Raw genomic sequence first — 18,174 nt, forward strand, 5'->3', positions numbered from 1 at the left:
GTGGACGTATTCGCCGCGTCGCCCGTTTAGCTAGCGGCGAGCCGGTGTTACATCGAAATATGCGACCGTCGAAAATGGTTACCATGGTGAACCAACGCAATAAACCGGGAACGGCCCAAGCGAGTTTGTCGGTGGACTCAGACGCATATCCCAGCCCCTCCCGCCTTCAGATTTAGTTTGGTGCGGGTAGAATTACGGTAACGATCCGGGGAGGGTGGTCGTCTTTTAGCAGCGACGTCGAGCGACGACCATGAGGTGGCGTTTCGTCGTGCGTTCGGAACAACCATGTGGTCACAATTTTCGACGGTCGCAGATTTTGGTGTTACACCTGCCAAAACGTTTTAGCAGCGGCGGGCGAGCAGAGATTTGGAGCGTCTCCGGTCGTGTGGAAGATGTGATAGCTACGTAACCTTACCGCGTGGTACAGGTTGATGAAGTAGTTGTTTATTAGAGTAATCATTTATTAACGGGGGGGGGGGGGGAGATCGATCGCGGATTCCACCTATTCGACAACGATCCCGTTATCATTTCGGTCGCGTCAGTCACTCGACGAGTCGTGCGTCTTATCTTGCGACACTCTTGGACGCCGTGTTTCCTTGTTTTAATTGGAGTCGACCTCTAGTTTGTTGCTACAGAGGAATAGCAGTTCACTTTCGGGAGGGGAGAAGTGCCACTTTGCAGGATTCGCTTGGAAACTGCCCCCCCCCGCCCCCCACAGCATGTCAGACCGTTCATGTTTGCAGATGTCAACATTTGTCGAAGCCGTCCCCCACCCACCCCCACCCCCCGCAGCTCCAGCCGACGCGAGGGCCCCCGGAGGGATTAGGGGCAGGTTGTATTTACCTGCTCTGAGGAATGCTCCCTGCTCGGCCGCTTTTGTATCTGTCAGAGAGCCGGGGCGCTTTGTCCCTCCCGGGTTTCCACCTCACAATATCAACAACACAACACAATGCAGGCGTCTCAGGAGAGGGAGGTGGAATTCCGATTCGTGTTGCAACAAAGTTCAGAAAAAGAAAAAAGAAAAGAAAAGTCAGGTTCAACCGACCTTTTCTCTCTTTCGGCAAAAATTGGGTTAGGGTGTCTGCAAATTAACACTCACGAGATCCCGCAGTTTCGTTTGCATTCTCCTCTCCACCCTCTGCGGTTAATTTGACTCGCGCAGCTCCACGAGGGAAACGTCCTCTTTACGCCGCAGTTTTACGTCCCCCCGGGAGCTCCCATTATGCTGGTTCATTATAGCCTAATGAAGTCACGTTGATAACCTCGCAGTTAAGCTGATTCACTGCCCACGCGGCCTCTACTGCGCCTTTATCTGCGTGTTTTGAATCGGTATTGGTGTTAAACCAAGCCATTACGTGACCGCTTTTATTGGGCTAATTAATCCCCCCCAACCCCCAAACCCCCCCTGCGCAGTAAAGCAGCAGTTGCTACGTTTGACCACACGGCGTCGCCCTTGTACAACATAAGGAGCTGCCAAGAGTTCCGGCTCGAGAGCGGATTTAGTTTGAAGGCCCGCGCTGTCATTTGTGAGACGGCTTCGCGAGCGCCTTAACCACGCGCATTTAGAGGCGGATGTGAACCAAACTGCGCAATTAAATAAAACGCGTTTCGTTTCCACCGGCGGTCCAGAGTCCGCCTTGCCGTTGGAAACGCCTCGTGTTGGGCACCACGTCCGCTTCCACGTGGGCCCAGATCTGCGCCGAGTCCCTCAAGTCGGTGAAGAGTTTTGACAGTTTCCCTCTGCGGCAGCTGCGTTGAGTGTTCGCGTTGTTTTTTGATGGAGCAATGAGAGAGAGAGGGGGAGAGAGGGGGAGAGGGGGGGGAGAGGGGGAGAGATTTAGGGCTAACAAACACAGTTCTGTTTAAATTGTCCGCGGGTTGTTTTTTGTCCAGAGGCTTATTTGCGCAAAGACCAACCTCGTTAAATTCGACACGAGGCCTCAACATTTCACAAGCACGCACGAGGCAACCGGAAGCAAAGAATTCCCCGTTTCGTCCTCGCAAAGCCACGAAAAACCGGGACGAAACGCTACCGACGTCCGCCGGTTAAATTCCTCTCACAGATAAAAGAACAATTGTCAGTGGTAATTTCTTATAATTCTAGATGGTATATTATTCATATATTATTATTATTATTATTATTTGTGAGCCGAAGTGTTATTATTATTATTATTATTATTATTATTATCATTATTATTATTATAGGTGTAATGCCTTTAAATATAAGTGATGGCTGATGTAGGCCTACCCACAATGCTTTGCGAGCTGACTAAATAAGGAGCCCAGACGCTTTGAGGACGTCTTATGCTGTTTATCAGATGTTGGCTACCTGTTTGGTGGTTTGGGCTACCTACCCATGCAGCTAATTGAGACAAAGACATGTAACAACTGCAGGTTTGAATATTTTCTTTATCTCGTTTTATAATAAACATATAAATAATAAACTCTAGACATTTTTTTGACACATCGCCCTGTTATGAAAGTTAACTGGTATGGTCTGTCTATACATATATATATATGTATATATATATATATATACATATATATACATATATATATATGCTATCGAAACTGTGCATCCGCTGCATGTAATTTCTAGAAAACTATTTCCCTATTACAAAATATGAAAAGAAAAATACATTTTAGTAAATTTACATGAGTTACTTATTAATTTATTCAACAAAAATGGTTTCTGTACTACTTTTACTGTTACTGAATTGTCAAACTGTGCATTTCATATTTTCTGAGGAAAAACACGCGCACATACACACGCACACACACGCACGCACACGCACGCACACACACACACAGGAAAGAGGAACACAACAAAGGCAGAGGATGTAGACATGGGGCAGAATATCTGTCCCACTCCGACAACTTTTAAAACCAACATCATGGGATTCTCAATGGACAAAGCAGTAACAAGGTTTTCCAACACTTTTCCCAACCTACTGTATTTAAATTAAAATATATTCTCGTATCTTACACTATTTCAAATAACGAAATGTGATTCGGTAACGATCTGTCAAAATCTAATTTACAATTCTGTGTATAAAAATATAATTTATGGAACCCCGCGAAGTTTTGCTCTCCCCAAAATATAACAGTCAGTCAAGTCATGTCAAGTCAGTCAAGTCAGTCACACACAGAACATGACAGCCTGTATAAAAGTTAGCTCCTCTCTCTCTGTCTCTCTCTCTCTGTCTCTGTCTCTCTCTCTCCCTCCCCTCCCTCTCTCCCCTCTCTCTCTCTCCTTTCTCCTGCGCTTTTTGCTCGAGACACGTACAAAAATAGATTATGCACAATTTGCGGCTCACACCGAGTCCGAAATCCGTCCGTGTGAGACCGGCGAGTTCGCATGAGAATAAATTATTCAAAGAAAACTTTTTAAGGCTCCATTCATTCATTCATTCTTTGTTTGCTTGAAAGGGACACATCATGTAAAAGTCACTGAAATAAATATCCCAACTCCGCTGGGGGGCCTTTGTCTTTTCTCTCTCTTTTTTTTTCTTTCTTGCTTTCTTTTTTGTTTTGTTTTTTGTGTTTTTTTTGTGTTTTTCTTTTTTTTAATCTACTGTATGGGGTTCATTGTCCTACATTAGTCTCGTTTGCTGCTCCCGTTGGGTGGAGGTTTCAACTGGGGTACATCGACATTCCGAGTGGATGGATCGAGTGGCTGTCCAGGAGCCATGTTCCTAATTGATATAAAATCTTGGAGTACCAATGCACCCCGTCCTTCTGCGGCGCGGCACCGGCCTGGGGCTGCTGCTGCTGGGGCTGCTGCTGCTGCCGCCCCGGGAAAAGCAACGAGGACAGCCAGTGGTTGAGTCTGACAGGTGCCAGGGCCCAGTGCGCCAGCTGGTGGTCTTCGACGACCGCGTAACACGACGCCAGCACCTGATCCACCAGGATGGTTCCTTGGGCGGTCACGGGCGCGTAGGAGCCCTCGTGCTCCCGCGTGTAAATCCGTGTCACGGCGACGGGGGTGAGCCGGTTTCGCGCCTGGTCGAGGACCAGCACCCTCTGGCCGGGCGTGACTCGGCTGGCGAAGGCGGGCGTCATGGCGCGGAGGTCGCCCGTCGCGTTGTGCCCGACGAACAGGAGGTGCGCGGCGGTCAGCGTGATCTTCTGCCCGCCCTCGGTCTCGATCACGTAGAAGAGCCGCCTCGCCGCCGGCTCCCGGTCGAGGAACATGATGAAGTCGGTGTAAATGGGGTTTCCCGCGTCGTCGGCGGCCAGGACTTTGTCGCCCAGCCGGAGGTTTTGAACTTGCTTCTTGCTGCCGTCTTGCAGGGTGACGGAAGCGGAGCCCGGGAAGCATCCGCCCGATTTCGCCGCCACGGAGTTTTCTGTTGAGATACAAGATGGTGTTGTTAGTCGAGTGAATGGGTGTTTGTGTTATCATTATCATTATTATTATCATTATTAGTGTAACCGGTTATTTTCTTGCCCGGTGCGGGATTCGATACGAGGTGTACTGCACCACAAGACGACATCACTAACCGCTCGGCTAAAGGGTCAGACCCGCTAGCTAACGGGTCTTATTAGTAGTTTACATTATTATTATTAGTGTTATTATTATTATTATTATTATCCCCCCCTTGTCTTGTCTCCACATCATGGTGGGCCCATATGCGTTTTGCATAATGACGCCTCTTCGCTGCTCGGTGCCAAATGCGTATTGGCCCGTCCATGTTGTCCGAGACGGGAAAACTGAAAGACTTGGCTCATCTATTCTTAATTAAAAAACCAATAAAGAGCAGGCATTGTTATTCTAAATCAGCTTGTGGGTCGAGCTACTCTTGGTAAAGAACACTTACCGCCTTTCCCAGCTACTCTTCCCATATTTACTCAGGTGCAGAAACCTCTATGTGACAATTCACACAAATAGCCGACTCTCAGGAGGGGGGTGGAGGGGTGGTGGGGTGGGGTGGGTTGGGGTGGGGGGAGCGCCACAACTACTATTTACCCAGTGGAGCCACTTTTCCGAGCCTCTCGAGTTGTAGATTTGAATTTAAATGAGGGCCCAGACTCTTAAATGCTCTCTGTTGTGCAACATCAATGTGCCTCTTTCTACCACCTCTCCCTGCTTTGTTGTCAGTCCAGATGACAATAATTTTGGCCTTGTTAGGACTCTTCACATTCCAGTCTCCAGGATCACACTGTCCGCTAACACACAGAAAAAAAGGGGGGAGGGGGGGGCGCAGAGGAGCGAGAGAGAGAGAGGGGAGGAGGAGGGGGGGGTCCTGCCCAGAATTTGGGCTTTTAATCTTCTTTTAAGATTCCAGAGCATGAAATAAGGTGACAATTGAAAACCAGATTTACCCCAACGAATTCAACATTGTTCCGCTAAATCCTTTTGGTAAAGTCGCATGACCCCCAATGACACGTAGGCTATATAGGCTGGGCCTCGTGTGATCTCAAAAAGTGTGTGTTGAATTATAAATAAGGGATTTATGCCGACAGATTCCCGACTCTCTCAGCGCAGCCTGACAGGCTCTGTCATTTAACAACGAAGAAGTCGTCCCCCCCCACCCCACCCCCCACCCCCACCCCAGTCCAGCCAGTGCCCAGCGGAGGCCTGTGTTGAGGACCCGGTCTCGCCAATCTGCGTACGAATAACGCGATCGGCGGATCGTGCGCAAGCGCAGTTGGGTTGTGGCGTGCGCGCAGCGCGCCAAGCGTAGTGTGTTATTTGTAGGCGGATCGGGGAGACCGGGTTGCGCTGCCGGGCTACATGCGGGTGTTTGAGGTTAAGCTGTTTCGATGAGGAGGACTGGGGGCACGCACACACAAAAAATACCTGGTTAGATTGAACTGACAGCCTAATTTCTCTCTCTCTCTCTTTCTTTTTAACTTCAGTTTGTCAGAGAAATGTGTGTGTGGGGGGGGGGGGGGAACTAACTCGTGACCGAAACCCAAGAGCGGGGGTTTGGCGCGTATTCCGGTGCGCGCGACACTTCCTGTCGCGTTTGCGGGTCACGGCCGAGAAGCGCTGCTCGACGCGGTCGCCGTGGTTCCCCCGACGAGACAGTGTGGGGCGATGTAAGATCGGAGAAGGGAGCTGCGTGGGCCGACGCCCGCAGCACCGCAAGCTGCCGGGGTGTCCAAACATGTTCGGCGAGGGCTCGTATCGGAGGGTTTGATCTTGGAAAAATGTAAATGGGATATCAATTATCCCACAAATGTAACCGTTCCAGACCGACCGCTCGTTTACTTACTATGGCGAATCGGGAGTTGTTTATTACTTTTATAATGAGCCGTGCAGTGGGGGGGGGTCGCTTGATAGGGGTGCGGAGGGTTTGCTGATAGGGGAGCCCGCATATGACGGTTTTCTAGGGGAGGATTTCTAGTTGTCGGTCACAGCTCCAGTCTAACGGGAGCTCTCCAACTTGGGGGAAAAAAGAGAAAAGACGAACAGGCCGAGCATCTTCCAGCTACTATGGCAGATGGACTTCTGACAACAAGACATCTGAACGAGTTTGCTGTGGCGTCACTGGAGTCAGTGGCTGTCACTTCATACATAGCGATTGGGTTTTTATCTGAGCTCAGACCTGTTCTCATAAAAGAAAAAGACAACAGAAGGATGCTGGACACCCCCTCCCCCTCCCCCCATGACACATATAGGAGTCACAACCCTTTGGCGCATGCATGGTAGTCTATTGTGTTGATGGATGCACACGAGCTGGTTTTACGACCTTCGATAGAAATATGCATTATAACGCATAGCTTTATGGTGGTTTGTGGACAAGCATCACGTGTGCATTCAGGGTCTCCCCCAATTAAGACCTCACAGAGTGACTCTCTTCTTTCCCCCCCCCCCCCTTGTCTCGTGCGCCCTACCTGCTTTGACGGAGCAGTGGATGTGGGCTTTGGATTCGTAGTAGACCCAGTCAAATCCGGCTTCCACCGCCAGCCTGGACAGGGTGCCGTATTTCTTCTTGTCTCTGTCCGAGGTGGTGATGTCCACGGCCCTGCCCTCGTAGTGGAGCGACTCCTCGAAGTGGTGCCCGTCCTCGTCCCAGCCCTCCGTGACCCGCAGCTTCACCCCCGGCCACTGGTTCATGACGGAGATAGCGAGGGAGTTGAGCTTGTCCTTGCATCTCTACAAGGGGAGGGGAGGGGGGGGCATAAAAGGATCAGTTATAGTCACCTATACACCAACAGCCAGCAGATATTACATGGCCTCATTCTTGCACGATTAAGGTCGAGGCGAATTGGTGCAAATGTGCAAATGTGCAAACCTCTGATCTGAGATCAGCCGGCGAGCTGGTGAGCTATTTACTGTGTGAGGAGCAGAGTCGCGGCGGAGGGGGGGGGGGAATAAGAAAGCTGGTGATGAAATATTGATAAGGCACTGCATTCGCTTCACTGGCCTAAAACATATGGATCTTTGGTCCTAGGAAGGTGCAACCAATGTCCCCCCTCCACCACCACCACCACCACCCCCCCTCTCTCCCAAAGCTGCTGAGACGTTATGATGAGCAGCACAGCATGCATGAATTGATAACGTTATAAATTCGCGAGCGGGATGTGGCCCGTGAAGAAAGAGGGTGGTGGTGGGGGGGGGGGTCCGTTGCAGCTTATTGATATGCAGGTGATATGAAGAGGGTCACTGCGGGGTGGAGCCGCCGCAGTTCGTGTTGTAATCGAAGTGGCACAGGGCAGCGACGTCAGCGCTCCGCTGAAGATGTTTGGCCTTCTCCAAGACAACGATTCTCGACACTCAACCAATAAGTCAAATAAAACATCACAAAGAGTCTTTTCACCGCAGCCGGAGAGGGAAAGTTTCATTATTCTTGTCTTGTAAAGTCTCAGGGACGTGACGTGACTTCTTAAGTCGATGTGTGTGCATTTGGCCACCGGCTTTGACGGACTTGTGAAATATCCAAGAGCGCAGCGGACCTCTCTGCGTGGCACAACTCACGCGCGTGCGTGCGTGCGTGCGCGCGTCTCTGCACGTAGGACCCTCTCCCCGATGAGGACGCGAGGTATAGTGACTGCTTTAAACACGCACACTCGTCATGCAGATTCACATAACGGCCGCCATACCAGCCCTTAAACTGCTCCGAACAGCCGCTTCACGTGAACCCTCGCACTTGTAGAATGTGGTGAATTAAAAAAGGAAAAAAAAAAGGAAAAAAAAGGGGGGAGCCAAAAAAAACCTCCCCTGCACATTCTGAGGGGGATTGCCGGAGTCAAGAGGCGTAAAGCTTAAACTAGTTATTAATTCATTAGGTCGTGTGCCGCAAATCAAGCCAAATTCTGCGCAGCCACCGTGAAGCGCAGCGGGACGCCGCGGGCCGGGCGCTTTGTGCTCGAGCCGAGGTTGTTCAACAAGCCTCGCGCGCAGCCCTCCCTCTTAATCTGCCCTCAAATGAATCGGTTGGAGAAAACACTTATCGGGTACCTGTCAGCGCAAACACCCCGCCGGCCCATCTCTATCCCGCCCCGTTCGCGCTGTGGGCCAGACTACACTCCGACGAAACGAGCGGACCCCTCCGCTACCGGGGACGCGGTGCCACCCGCTGCACCCTTCTTTAAACACCCGCGCTAAGTTGCCACGAACTGCGCCGTTTCTGAACAGCTGGAGCGGGTGGCGGGTGGCGGGCATTCCGCTGCAACCGCTTATTGAGATCAGCCCGCGGGCGCAGCGCCGTTATCACAAACTAGACCAGACTTCACCTCGTGAGGCTTTGTTTTTGTAACGCGTGTTTAGAAATCCCCGCAGGAATGTGCGTCTCATCTGACTCATTACAGTCGCATCGGCATAGGTGCAGCGCGAGGCAAGTTCCGAGTCTGCGTGCCGTCCGCCGGTCCGCGTGTCCGCCGGATGCATGCGTAAAGCCCATTTGGGTTCATGCGTAAAAACCCCGTGGAACAGCACATGGACCCCCATGCGCAGCATAATACCCCACGTGACAACGCTTATTGCATTCAGCGCACTAATAGTGTGGCCGCGGTGGTGCCTTCAGCAGGCAGGCAGGCAGGCAGCCTACGTGCCCCGCTTTGGTGGCTTTGCAGTGCCCCGCGATTACGACCAGCGGTCTTCACACAGCCTACACACATCGTCAAGATATCAACTGTGTTGATTTAATATGCCCTCCTTTCCGGCTGGCTAGAGGTAATAAGTTTAGATTATGCTCCCGGGCCAATATGGACTGCCTAAAAGCCCCCCGCCCCCCCCTGCATGTATGCATATGCCCTCACAGGCGTAGCGTGTTCCTATAGTGTGGCTTTTCTTTCATAATGCATGGATGCTGCACGGCGGCCACCGTGGAAGGCACCAGAAAGCCACAGCGACGTCCGGCGCCTTTAAAACGCTGAAAACGGGGGGAAGCGTGACAGCGGGAAGGATGCGATGACATTTGTCTCTGAATCTCTCTCTCTCTCTCTCTCTCCCTATCGCTCTCTCTTTTTCCCGACCTATAGCGGTGATATAGAGGAGGAGGAGGCCAGCGTTGCGAGAGGGATGGTGAAACTGCACGCAGGGTGAATATTTAATCGGCGCTCGTGCCCATGCGCCACTTCAGACTTGGACTCGGAAGGTGGGATTTCGGAGCAATATCATCCAGACCCTTTTCAATTATTCACGAACACGGCGTGTTATGGAAATCGTGCCAGGGAGCCATGGCACCGTTCTGCAGCCTCGGAAGGTATCGCAGGAGTCAGGCGGCTCTCGCCTGCAGATGCACGCCGCGCATTCATCGCGTGGAGGGGGTGTGGGGGGGTGGGGGTGGGATATGTAAGCTGCCGGCTGCAAAACACAAACGCCGCTGGCGGAATACATCCGCAATCCCAAACACATGCACCCGAGACACAGCCCGTGCGCCCCGCTTAAGATACTAATTGGCCGAGTCCCACCCATGTGGGAAGTCCAGATAGTCTTCGGCACATCCTTTAGCGCATGTCAGCGCGTTGACGCTATATGGCACACCACGCGACATGTAGCCTATGCGCGAGCGGACGTGTGAGTGAGCCGCTGTGTGCATGTATAAGACCGGCTGTGTGAAACTGTGCAGATTCCGACCACCTTCTCTCCCCCCCCTCCCCCCCGGGTGGAATAGGGGGACAAGGCGGCTATAAACAAGGTGGGACATAAGCGTTACCCAGACAATACGAATAGCTGGAACATCCATAAATAGCATGTGCAGCATGCACAGTGATGTACGTCTGAAACAACGACAACAAAAAAAAACAGAGGTGGTGGTGGGGGGGGGGGCGCTTCACGCGGATACAAATATAGATATGAGGAGAGGACCACATTAATATTTCATATACACTGCCACAACCATGAAGGCCGAGTGTCCTGGCCGCCTTGCACACCGCGTCGCCGATTTGGCTCGTGCATTCGCTCGGAACGCGAAGCCGTGCAGAATGGCCCATGCTGACGGTGCCAGGCGGCCCGGCCAGCAGCGTCTGCATGGCCGCGGAAGTTTTAACCGGCTCGCTGTGGAGTTCAGCGCCGGCAAAACTGACTTCACTTTGTGCTGCGCAGGCGGCATGACAAGGAGGTTTTTTTTTTTTTACCTTGCAGTGCGCAGTGCTGGTGCGTTATAGGAGATAGGAGGTGGGCATTGGGGGGGAGAAAAAAAAAGAAGAAAAAAAGAAGGTAGCTACAATCTCTCCTCCCCCCCCCCTCCCCTTACCTGGGTCATCAGCCTGTCGGCGCCGGTGTTCTCTTCATCCTTGAATATGATGTCTGTGTTGTAATTGGGAGTCAGCTCTTTAAATCGCTCCGAGTTACGCGTGATCTTGCCTTCGTAGCGCCCGCTTGCCCCGAGGGTCTTCTCCGCCACGTTAGGGATGAACTGCTTGTAGGCGAGAGGTGTCAGCTTCTTGGGGTGTTTTCTCCTGCCGTAGCCCCTACCCGGTCCACAGCCCATCCCCGAGGACACCAGGCACAAGCAGATGACACTGGCTATAACGACTCTGGTCAAGGGTGGCATCTTTGTCCTGCAGATGTGTAGTTTGGTCGTTGCCTATCAGCCGGCGTCTATCGAGCTATCTATCTGTCTGTCTGTCTGTCTGTCTGTCTGTCTGTCTGTCTGTCTGTCTGTCTATCTGCCTGTCTCGTGTGTCTCCCCCGGCTCCTGCTCCTCCGCTGCCACAATGTCCTTGTCTCCTCCTCTAGTTCGCCGTAGCGCCGGATCACCACCGCCGCGGCAGGTGCGGAAATGAACGCCTCAGCGAAATGATAACGGGGCGCATCGGAAGGAGGGTCGCTGTTCCGCGGGTGGTGGGGAAAGTGGGGGGAATTTAAGCCACAGGATCTCTGCTCGAGCTACCGCCGCTTGTGTGAGGCGACCGCTTTTACTGCTATGTATTATAGCAGCGATCTATAGCAGGGGAGGGACTTGATTGGCTCGCCGAGACAAACCCTTCTGATGTTATCCCACACAAAAAAAAAAGACAGCGACACGCGCGCCCGCGCGCGCCACACACACACACACACACACTTGCGCATGCATGCGCGACACACACACACGCACGCCAGCACGCACACACACACAACCTTAAAAGATTGCTTCCACCTGAGGGTTATGTTAGAGAGGAGGGGCCATCATGGGAAAACATCAATTACATATATCTTTCTTTCTTTTTTTCTTTTACCGTCTCATATTTCCCGGTTTCGGGGGGGGGGGGAGGCAGGGCGAGACAGCGCGGTAACTGCACGGTGCGTGCAGACCTGAAGCGAGGCGCAGTTGGTGGGGATGATGTGAGTGAGGCGGGTTGGTTTGGATCGTTCTCAGACATCATTTAAATCTCAGTGGCGTAATCTAAACGCCCGTGCGTGCCCATGTAAGGGTATTTTGACGCGAGGGTGTCGGTGGGAGAGAAAAAAGACAAGAGGGGACGTACTCAGAACAAATGCCAAAACTTTTTCCTTTTTTCTTTTTCTTTTTTCTTTTTTAGGTTAGTTCATTTTCGCTCCGTTTGCCTCTGACGTTGTTTCCTCTGGCGTTAGCTGCGGGTCCGCAGGATCGTGCGCGCGGAAACTGCCCCCCGGAGCCGACTCGCGCGCTAGTTTAAAGTGCCAATCGACGCGAGACCCCGGCCGATCTCTGCCCGCCGGCGCGGCTCTGCGTGCCGGTGCGGCTCGAGCCGTCTGACGCTGGCTAAGTTAAGGGAAACTTAAGACCACCTCTGAAACCCCGCGTGTGCCAGGCGCGCAGCGCGCGCTTTTCGTGCGCCGAGACGCCGATGCGGATCCCTCGGGCTGGTTTATTCCTCAGTATTTTCCCCAACGACACGCTTATATTCAGTATATTACGGTTAAAACAAAAAAACATGCTGACCACACTGCCTGGTATACCAAAGTTTACCAACTGGAAACGCGCATTATGGAAAGGTAACCGGGAGCAAGATGACAGAATGAGGATCCCGGTCTCCGCAGGCCTTTTCGGACACATGGACCCCCTTGGTTCACTTTTTTTTGCGGCTCGTCGGTTTAGTGTGATGTATTGATGCCTGTCTGGATCGATAATCACCAACAGACCACTTTATAAGCCATGGTAACGTTGTATTCAACGGCGCACGGCGGCAGCGTGGTATGCACGCAATTGCACCGCATCCTCTCTGTCCTTTGGCCGTTTTTGCAGGAGCTTCTGCCTGCGCTGGTGGCACATGTATTCAACACCCTTTCGCTCACCTAAGGCCTCTGTTGTTAGAGTACAGTGATGAGGGTGTATTTGCTGAAGTCCCGTTGGCCTGCATCATTTCGTCACATTCCTTCATTTCTGGGAAATTTCCATAGTTTGTGTCTCATTGGATCGGAGATACTCGTGTTAGTGGTAGATAGGGGCGAACCACTCGTGTCATAATGCTGCAAAAGAGCCTATATCGCCATTAGGATACAACACAACTTTTAAAAGGCCAAGTATAGACAATGCTGCAGGTAGTGCACGCGTAGGATACAAGCACCTGTTGAAACACCCTTTAAAGTGCACGTATTGCAGTAAAGGAGTTTGTTGTGGGGGCAACCAGCCTTAGTCAACATGTGAGAGCGACACAGATGAGCACAGCCCGCTAACCACAGTTGTGACAGGGTTGGTCCTCATTAAAAGACCCACGCTGGCTGACCTCCAGCTTGGGCTTTGTCTGTGCCAGGCCAACGACACCTCTAGCAGGCCAGGTGGGAGGACAACCCCGCCGCTCACCGAGGGCACAAATGCAACACTCTCAGCCAAAAGATGGTCAGCATATTGGCACGCCGCAGTGTAAAACAGATGAAAATATGCCACCCATACCTCCGCTTGAAAGTCATCCTGGGGTTTTAACATTGGTAAGGACACGGCACTGCGGAGGTCACTGAAATCTCTGTTCTTCGCCAAACGTCAAGAAAACCCTCAAGATGTCTTTGACAGCAGAATCTCAGCAGTCACGTCCTGTTCCCACAGCACGCTGACAGCAGCTGCGGTGCGGTGGAGGACAACCGGGGGGCTCGGCGAGGCCTGGGGTCACAGTCTTGGTTCAGGTATCACAGCACTGAGATGAAGCCTGGCATGCTGCACAAATGCATCAAAACCTCAGAGAGCAGAAGAGGTGAGGCAGTGAGATATTCAGAGTCCATAGTCTGTACATGTCATCGAGTGCAGCAGCTTTATCGGTATGGCTAGGGCGGTGTGTGTGTGTGTGTGTGTGTGTGTGTGTGTGTGTGGGGTTGAGTGGAAACATGAAGAAAGATTTATTTTTTACCATAAAGCAATTAATTAAAAACAAACCCGGTCAGAGAATATTAAGGAGCAGTTACTCCAGTCACAGGTTTCACTTTCGGCCCCATCAGAGCCCCAGTGTACGCTTTAGTCAGGGGTTATTTGACACTAAATCAACGACGGCGAGGCATACGGACCTTGAAGCGGGAAGGGCACCCTGTACATCGGTGGCAAAATGTTTGATATGGCAATCAAAATGAACAATGCACGAGTGGCGGTGTCCATCAGCCGGGCCTGCATGGTACATCCTCCTCAGTTTGTCCTGGGTCGGTGCTGTAAGGGTGTATGTCCCACAGCACATCCCAATGTGGCGCACACACGGTTGGAGGCAATCAACCAAAGTATTTGATATGCTTTGCTCTGATGGAAGACTTACCTGGTTCTATCCGAACTGCCCCGGACGCTGTAACCCCTCCCACCCCCGCCCGTTTGGTGCAAGAAGGTCAAAACAAACACGGGGAATGATTTGCAAATAACGTTTCACCAAGATCAGTTACCCGCTGGCTCTTACCACAATAAACACCTGTTTGATATCCAAAATGTTCCCACGCATCCTGGAAAACCTGGAAATTTCGATCACACTTTCCCAGTCATGGAAAATACCTGAAAAAAATGATCAAATCGATCCAATGTCTAGGAAATGTTACCGCGGTCATGGGAAACTGCAGTTAGGTTATAACATCTTCTTTTCTGCGAAGACATGAATTTGCATGATTTTTGGGGAACTTTGGGCAGGATGTTCAGTAAGAGACTATTGAGACTTCCCCCGGATGGCTAACACTGAATAATTTGACCTTAGTCTCCCAGACTGCCCCCCGAATTCGCTACTATATATATCTATATATGTGTGTGTGTGTGTGTGTGTGTGTGTGTGTGTGTGTGTGTGTGTGTGTGTGTGTGTGTGTGTGTGTGTGTATCCAAGCAAAAGTCCTGAGAAACTGTCCCTGAAAAGTCCTGGGAAATGATTTCTCGTAAGAAGTGTCAACCCTGTCCGGCCCTGTTGTCGCACGAGTGTGCCACTCATTTTGTCGTTCATTTGTATTCGTGACAGGGGTGTATGAAGGTGACACAGCCGTACCGAGCCTGACTTTGTGAGGGGATTGAGGGCATTACCCAACATAGGACGCCTGTTGCATGTGATGGCTAATCCAATGCCAGGCCTGAGAATAATGGCCAATGACTCATCAGTTTTAAGATCTCTCCGTATCATAGTTTCAAAACCCGTACCCCTCCCCCCCCCGCAAACACACACATGTACACATACACACACACTGATGCACATACACACACACCTGTCTCGTGTAACCCCGACCCCAAAGCCTCTGCAGCTTCCTGGCCTCACAGCTCCGACTGATTTCTTCTACCCATCCCCACCTTCAGTCTGCCATGTGTGGGACTTGGGAGGTGTGAGTGAGCCCCGTCTGACTTCCTTGTGTCTTAATCGAGCGCCAGCGACGGGCAAGTGGAGGCAGTTGAGTTTTCCCCGCTGCAACTCCCTCAATTACTGCTCTAATACCTCCTCCTGTCTGAATGTTTTGTAACGCTGCTGGGTGGATTAGGGCTAACGAGTAATCAGCCACAAGTATAACTTAGTGCCAGGCTCTCTGCATTTTGTTAGGGGCCAAAAAAAAAAAACCGGATTCCTTTCTTTCTTTGGCCGAAAAGAAAGAAAACCAATCACGCCAGGAGACTTTGTATTTTTTTTTTTTGGGGGGGGGGTATGCATTCAATTCTCTACCCTTCTCTGAACAGTTTGTGAGTAAACTGTTTACACCACTGACACATTTCTAATTTCCCCCAATGAACATACCCGATAGCTGCCATGATACAGTTTGAATAATCTCAATTTAATCCAAGCTTGTATACAGCAGGACTTGTATTCAACAGATTCATGTGTCCTGAGGCTACAGCTGCGACGCACAATGGGTATTTCACAATGCAGTATCTGGAATCACAGCCCTTGGCGTGGCCCAGAGTCTGTAAAGGCATTTTATTTGCTCCCTACGGCCGCTCCCAATACTTAAACATTAAACGTCAAGGCTAGACAGGCAAAACCACTTTGACCTGCACTACAGCGTGAACCCAGTGCAAGGAAGTGCACGTGTGTGTGTGTGTGCGCACGCGCGTGATTTTTCACCAGGTGAGTGAAATGACATCAAACTTTTTGGCAAAGGTGACAGAGGTCGCATCGGAGTCACCCCCCCCCCCACCCCGCCGCCCCCGCCGCTCTCTGGACTGACAGTCCCGATGTTGCCGGTTTCAGCCTCGGTCAAGCATCCTTTTTTTGTCTAGTTGCACCAAAAGTCCTCTGAAGATATCTTTAAATATTACGCAGCGTGAACCCAAAGACCTGTATTATATATCTCGTCCGCAGCAGCGGCAGCAGCAGTTGTGAAGGTTGTGCTGCTCTCAGCGATGGTTTTGAAGTGGCGTATTCGGCCCTGTAGCAGGAAGCCTTTCAGATCAAAACAACCCCAGTGAGTCAGAGACATAGTCCTTAGTTGTGTAACATTGACCATTTTGACAGGAGCCCAAACACACTCACATTGGTGTGAAAATATCGGCTATGCAAATATCGTGGTAGAGGTGGCTTTGAGCAATCTGCTTCAACACGAATGCTTCAGTTCACGTTTTCTATTTTTCAATAAAACCAAGGACACTGATTCTATCTCTCTAATGAGCCCTGGGTGCTTCAAGTGTGTGCCATATCCCCCCAGGCCAAGAAAATGGTGGTTAGGATTCTCTTCTCTCGAAAATGAGACCTGGAACAAAACAAACACTAGAATGGTTTGATCACGCCCAGCTAGCAGGCTACTAGCAAGGCCGATCCCACCACCAACCACCATGGAGGATGATCAGCCCCTTCTGATATGCTCCTCCTCATCTGCCTTAATGACGTCCGTGAATCATTGTGTCTGTTATCCATCGACCGTCTGGTGACTTGTTGGTCATTGGATTAACGCTTGAATTCCTACATTTTTTTCCACCTTTGGACTCATTTCCTTCCATAAGGCTACGGGTTACATACGCGCCACCTGCGAGGCGAAATTCGCATCTTGTCGTGCTTGAATGTGGGCAGTGCGGAATGTGACGCACACGGGAGTCGGTCGCTGCTCCACCGCCTCTGCCGATCCGGGGAGGGCTGCAGACATGCGGTGTCGCCAGCCGCTTCCACCTGACAGGGAGGAGTTTCACCAGGGGGAGAATCGCGTGGGAGGATCACGCTATCCCCCCCAAACAGGCGCCCCGACCGACCAGAGGAGGCGCTAGTGCAGCGACCAGGACCATACCCATATTCGGCTTCCCACCCGCAGACACGGCCGGTTGTATCTGTAGGGACGCCCGACCAAACTGGAGGTAACGCGGGGATTCGAACCGGCGATCCCCGTGTTGGTAGGCAACGGACTAGACCGCTACGCTACCCGGACGCCCACGGAAATCAGTTTGCTGGTTTGTAGTCCGTTTGAGTGGCTGTCGGTCACACATGAGCGGTTGTTGGTTTTGCGATGGGGAAACGTACAGTGAAGTGAAAAACGTAGTGATGGGAAAATGTACAAAGATAAAAAAAAAGGTTTTCACTTAATTCTCTCACTTGTACACGTTACCATATTTTTATGAACAAATAGGAAGAACATTGTTGAATAAGTTATATTTGCGTAACCGGTTATTTTCTTGCCCGGTGCGGGATTCGAACGATGTGTACTGCACCACGAGGCGACATCGCTAACCGCTCTGCTAAAGGTTCAGACCCGTTAGCTATGGGCTAACGGGTCTTATTAGTAGTTTACATTTGTTTACCGCGAAATGTGAATTGATGTTATTTTACGTTCAATGCCCGACTTACGACCAGCCAGGCAACATCTCGCTTGTGGGGCAGTTTTGTAGTTTTCACGGGCAATCTCGTACAGACGCAGCAAGGATCAGTCTCCTCCGTCCCGGTTCCCCGAGAAAACTACAGCCAAGTCGGGCCAACGCTTCTTTGCTATTGGTCGAGGCTGTGGATTCACGCGGCGAAGGCGCAAATTTCTCTCGCCACCGGAAGCGGATGTTTTATTCGCCCCTTCGCTCGCACAGAATGGAAGCGAACAGGAGGCGGATAATCGCCAGTGTTAATTTCGCACATGTGTGACCGTAACCGAAAGCTGACGTCCGCCATTTCACCGATCCGACCCACCCTCCGACAGCGAGAACTACAAACAAGGTAGGCTACAAGCAGCCACTGTCGCTTGTGTGCCGTCGGCTCGGCGGTAAACAGCTCCCAGCCTGGTAACAATGTCAAAATGGCGCCCACACAGTATAACGTATTGCAGACCACGTCAAGCTATATGGGAGCGCGATTGTACCGTCATGTGGATTGTAGAATTGGTAGCTAGGCCGCCCGACAGAAGCGTCGCCACATCGTCGCCATGTTTCAGAAATGCCAACAGCGGTACTTTAATGGAGGGTCTCTCCACCCGTG

General features: G+C 51.3%; 1 protein-coding gene across 1 annotated transcript; it reads right to left on the bottom strand.

The window, feature by feature from the left end:
• Window positions 1-3,270: 3,270 nt before the first annotated feature.
• shha (sonic hedgehog signaling molecule a) lies at window positions 3,271-10,949 on the bottom strand. The gene is made up of 3 exons (XM_056299621.1): window positions 10,650-10,949; window positions 6,844-7,105; window positions 3,271-4,349 (listed from the first exon to the last, which is right to left on the bottom strand). Exons 1-3 carry the CDS (start codon window positions 10,947-10,949, stop codon window positions 3,634-3,636), a joined length of 1,278 nt encoding a protein of 425 aa, XP_056155596.1. The 3' UTR covers window positions 3,271-3,633.
• Window positions 10,950-18,174: the final 7,225 nt, after the last annotated feature.

Source organism: Lampris incognitus, chromosome 19, assembly GCF_029633865.1.
Source record: "Lampris incognitus isolate fLamInc1 chromosome 19, fLamInc1.hap2, whole genome shotgun sequence".
Classification (NCBI taxonomy): domain Eukaryota; kingdom Metazoa; phylum Chordata; class Actinopteri; order Lampriformes; family Lampridae; genus Lampris; species Lampris incognitus.

Coding starts and splice junctions, on each gene's coding strand:
- shha (XM_056299621.1), bottom strand. CDS start 10,949: ATGCCACCCTTGACCAGAGTCGTTATAGCCAGTGTCATCTGCTTGTGC. Junction 7,106..10,649: donor CCGACAGGCTGATGACCCAG/GTAAGGGGAGGG, acceptor CTCCCCTTGTAG/AGATGCAAGGACAAGCTCAA. Junction 4,350..6,843: donor CCACTGCTCCGTCAAAGCAG/GTAGGGCGCACG, acceptor GTATCTCAACAG/AAAACTCCGTGGCGGCGAAA.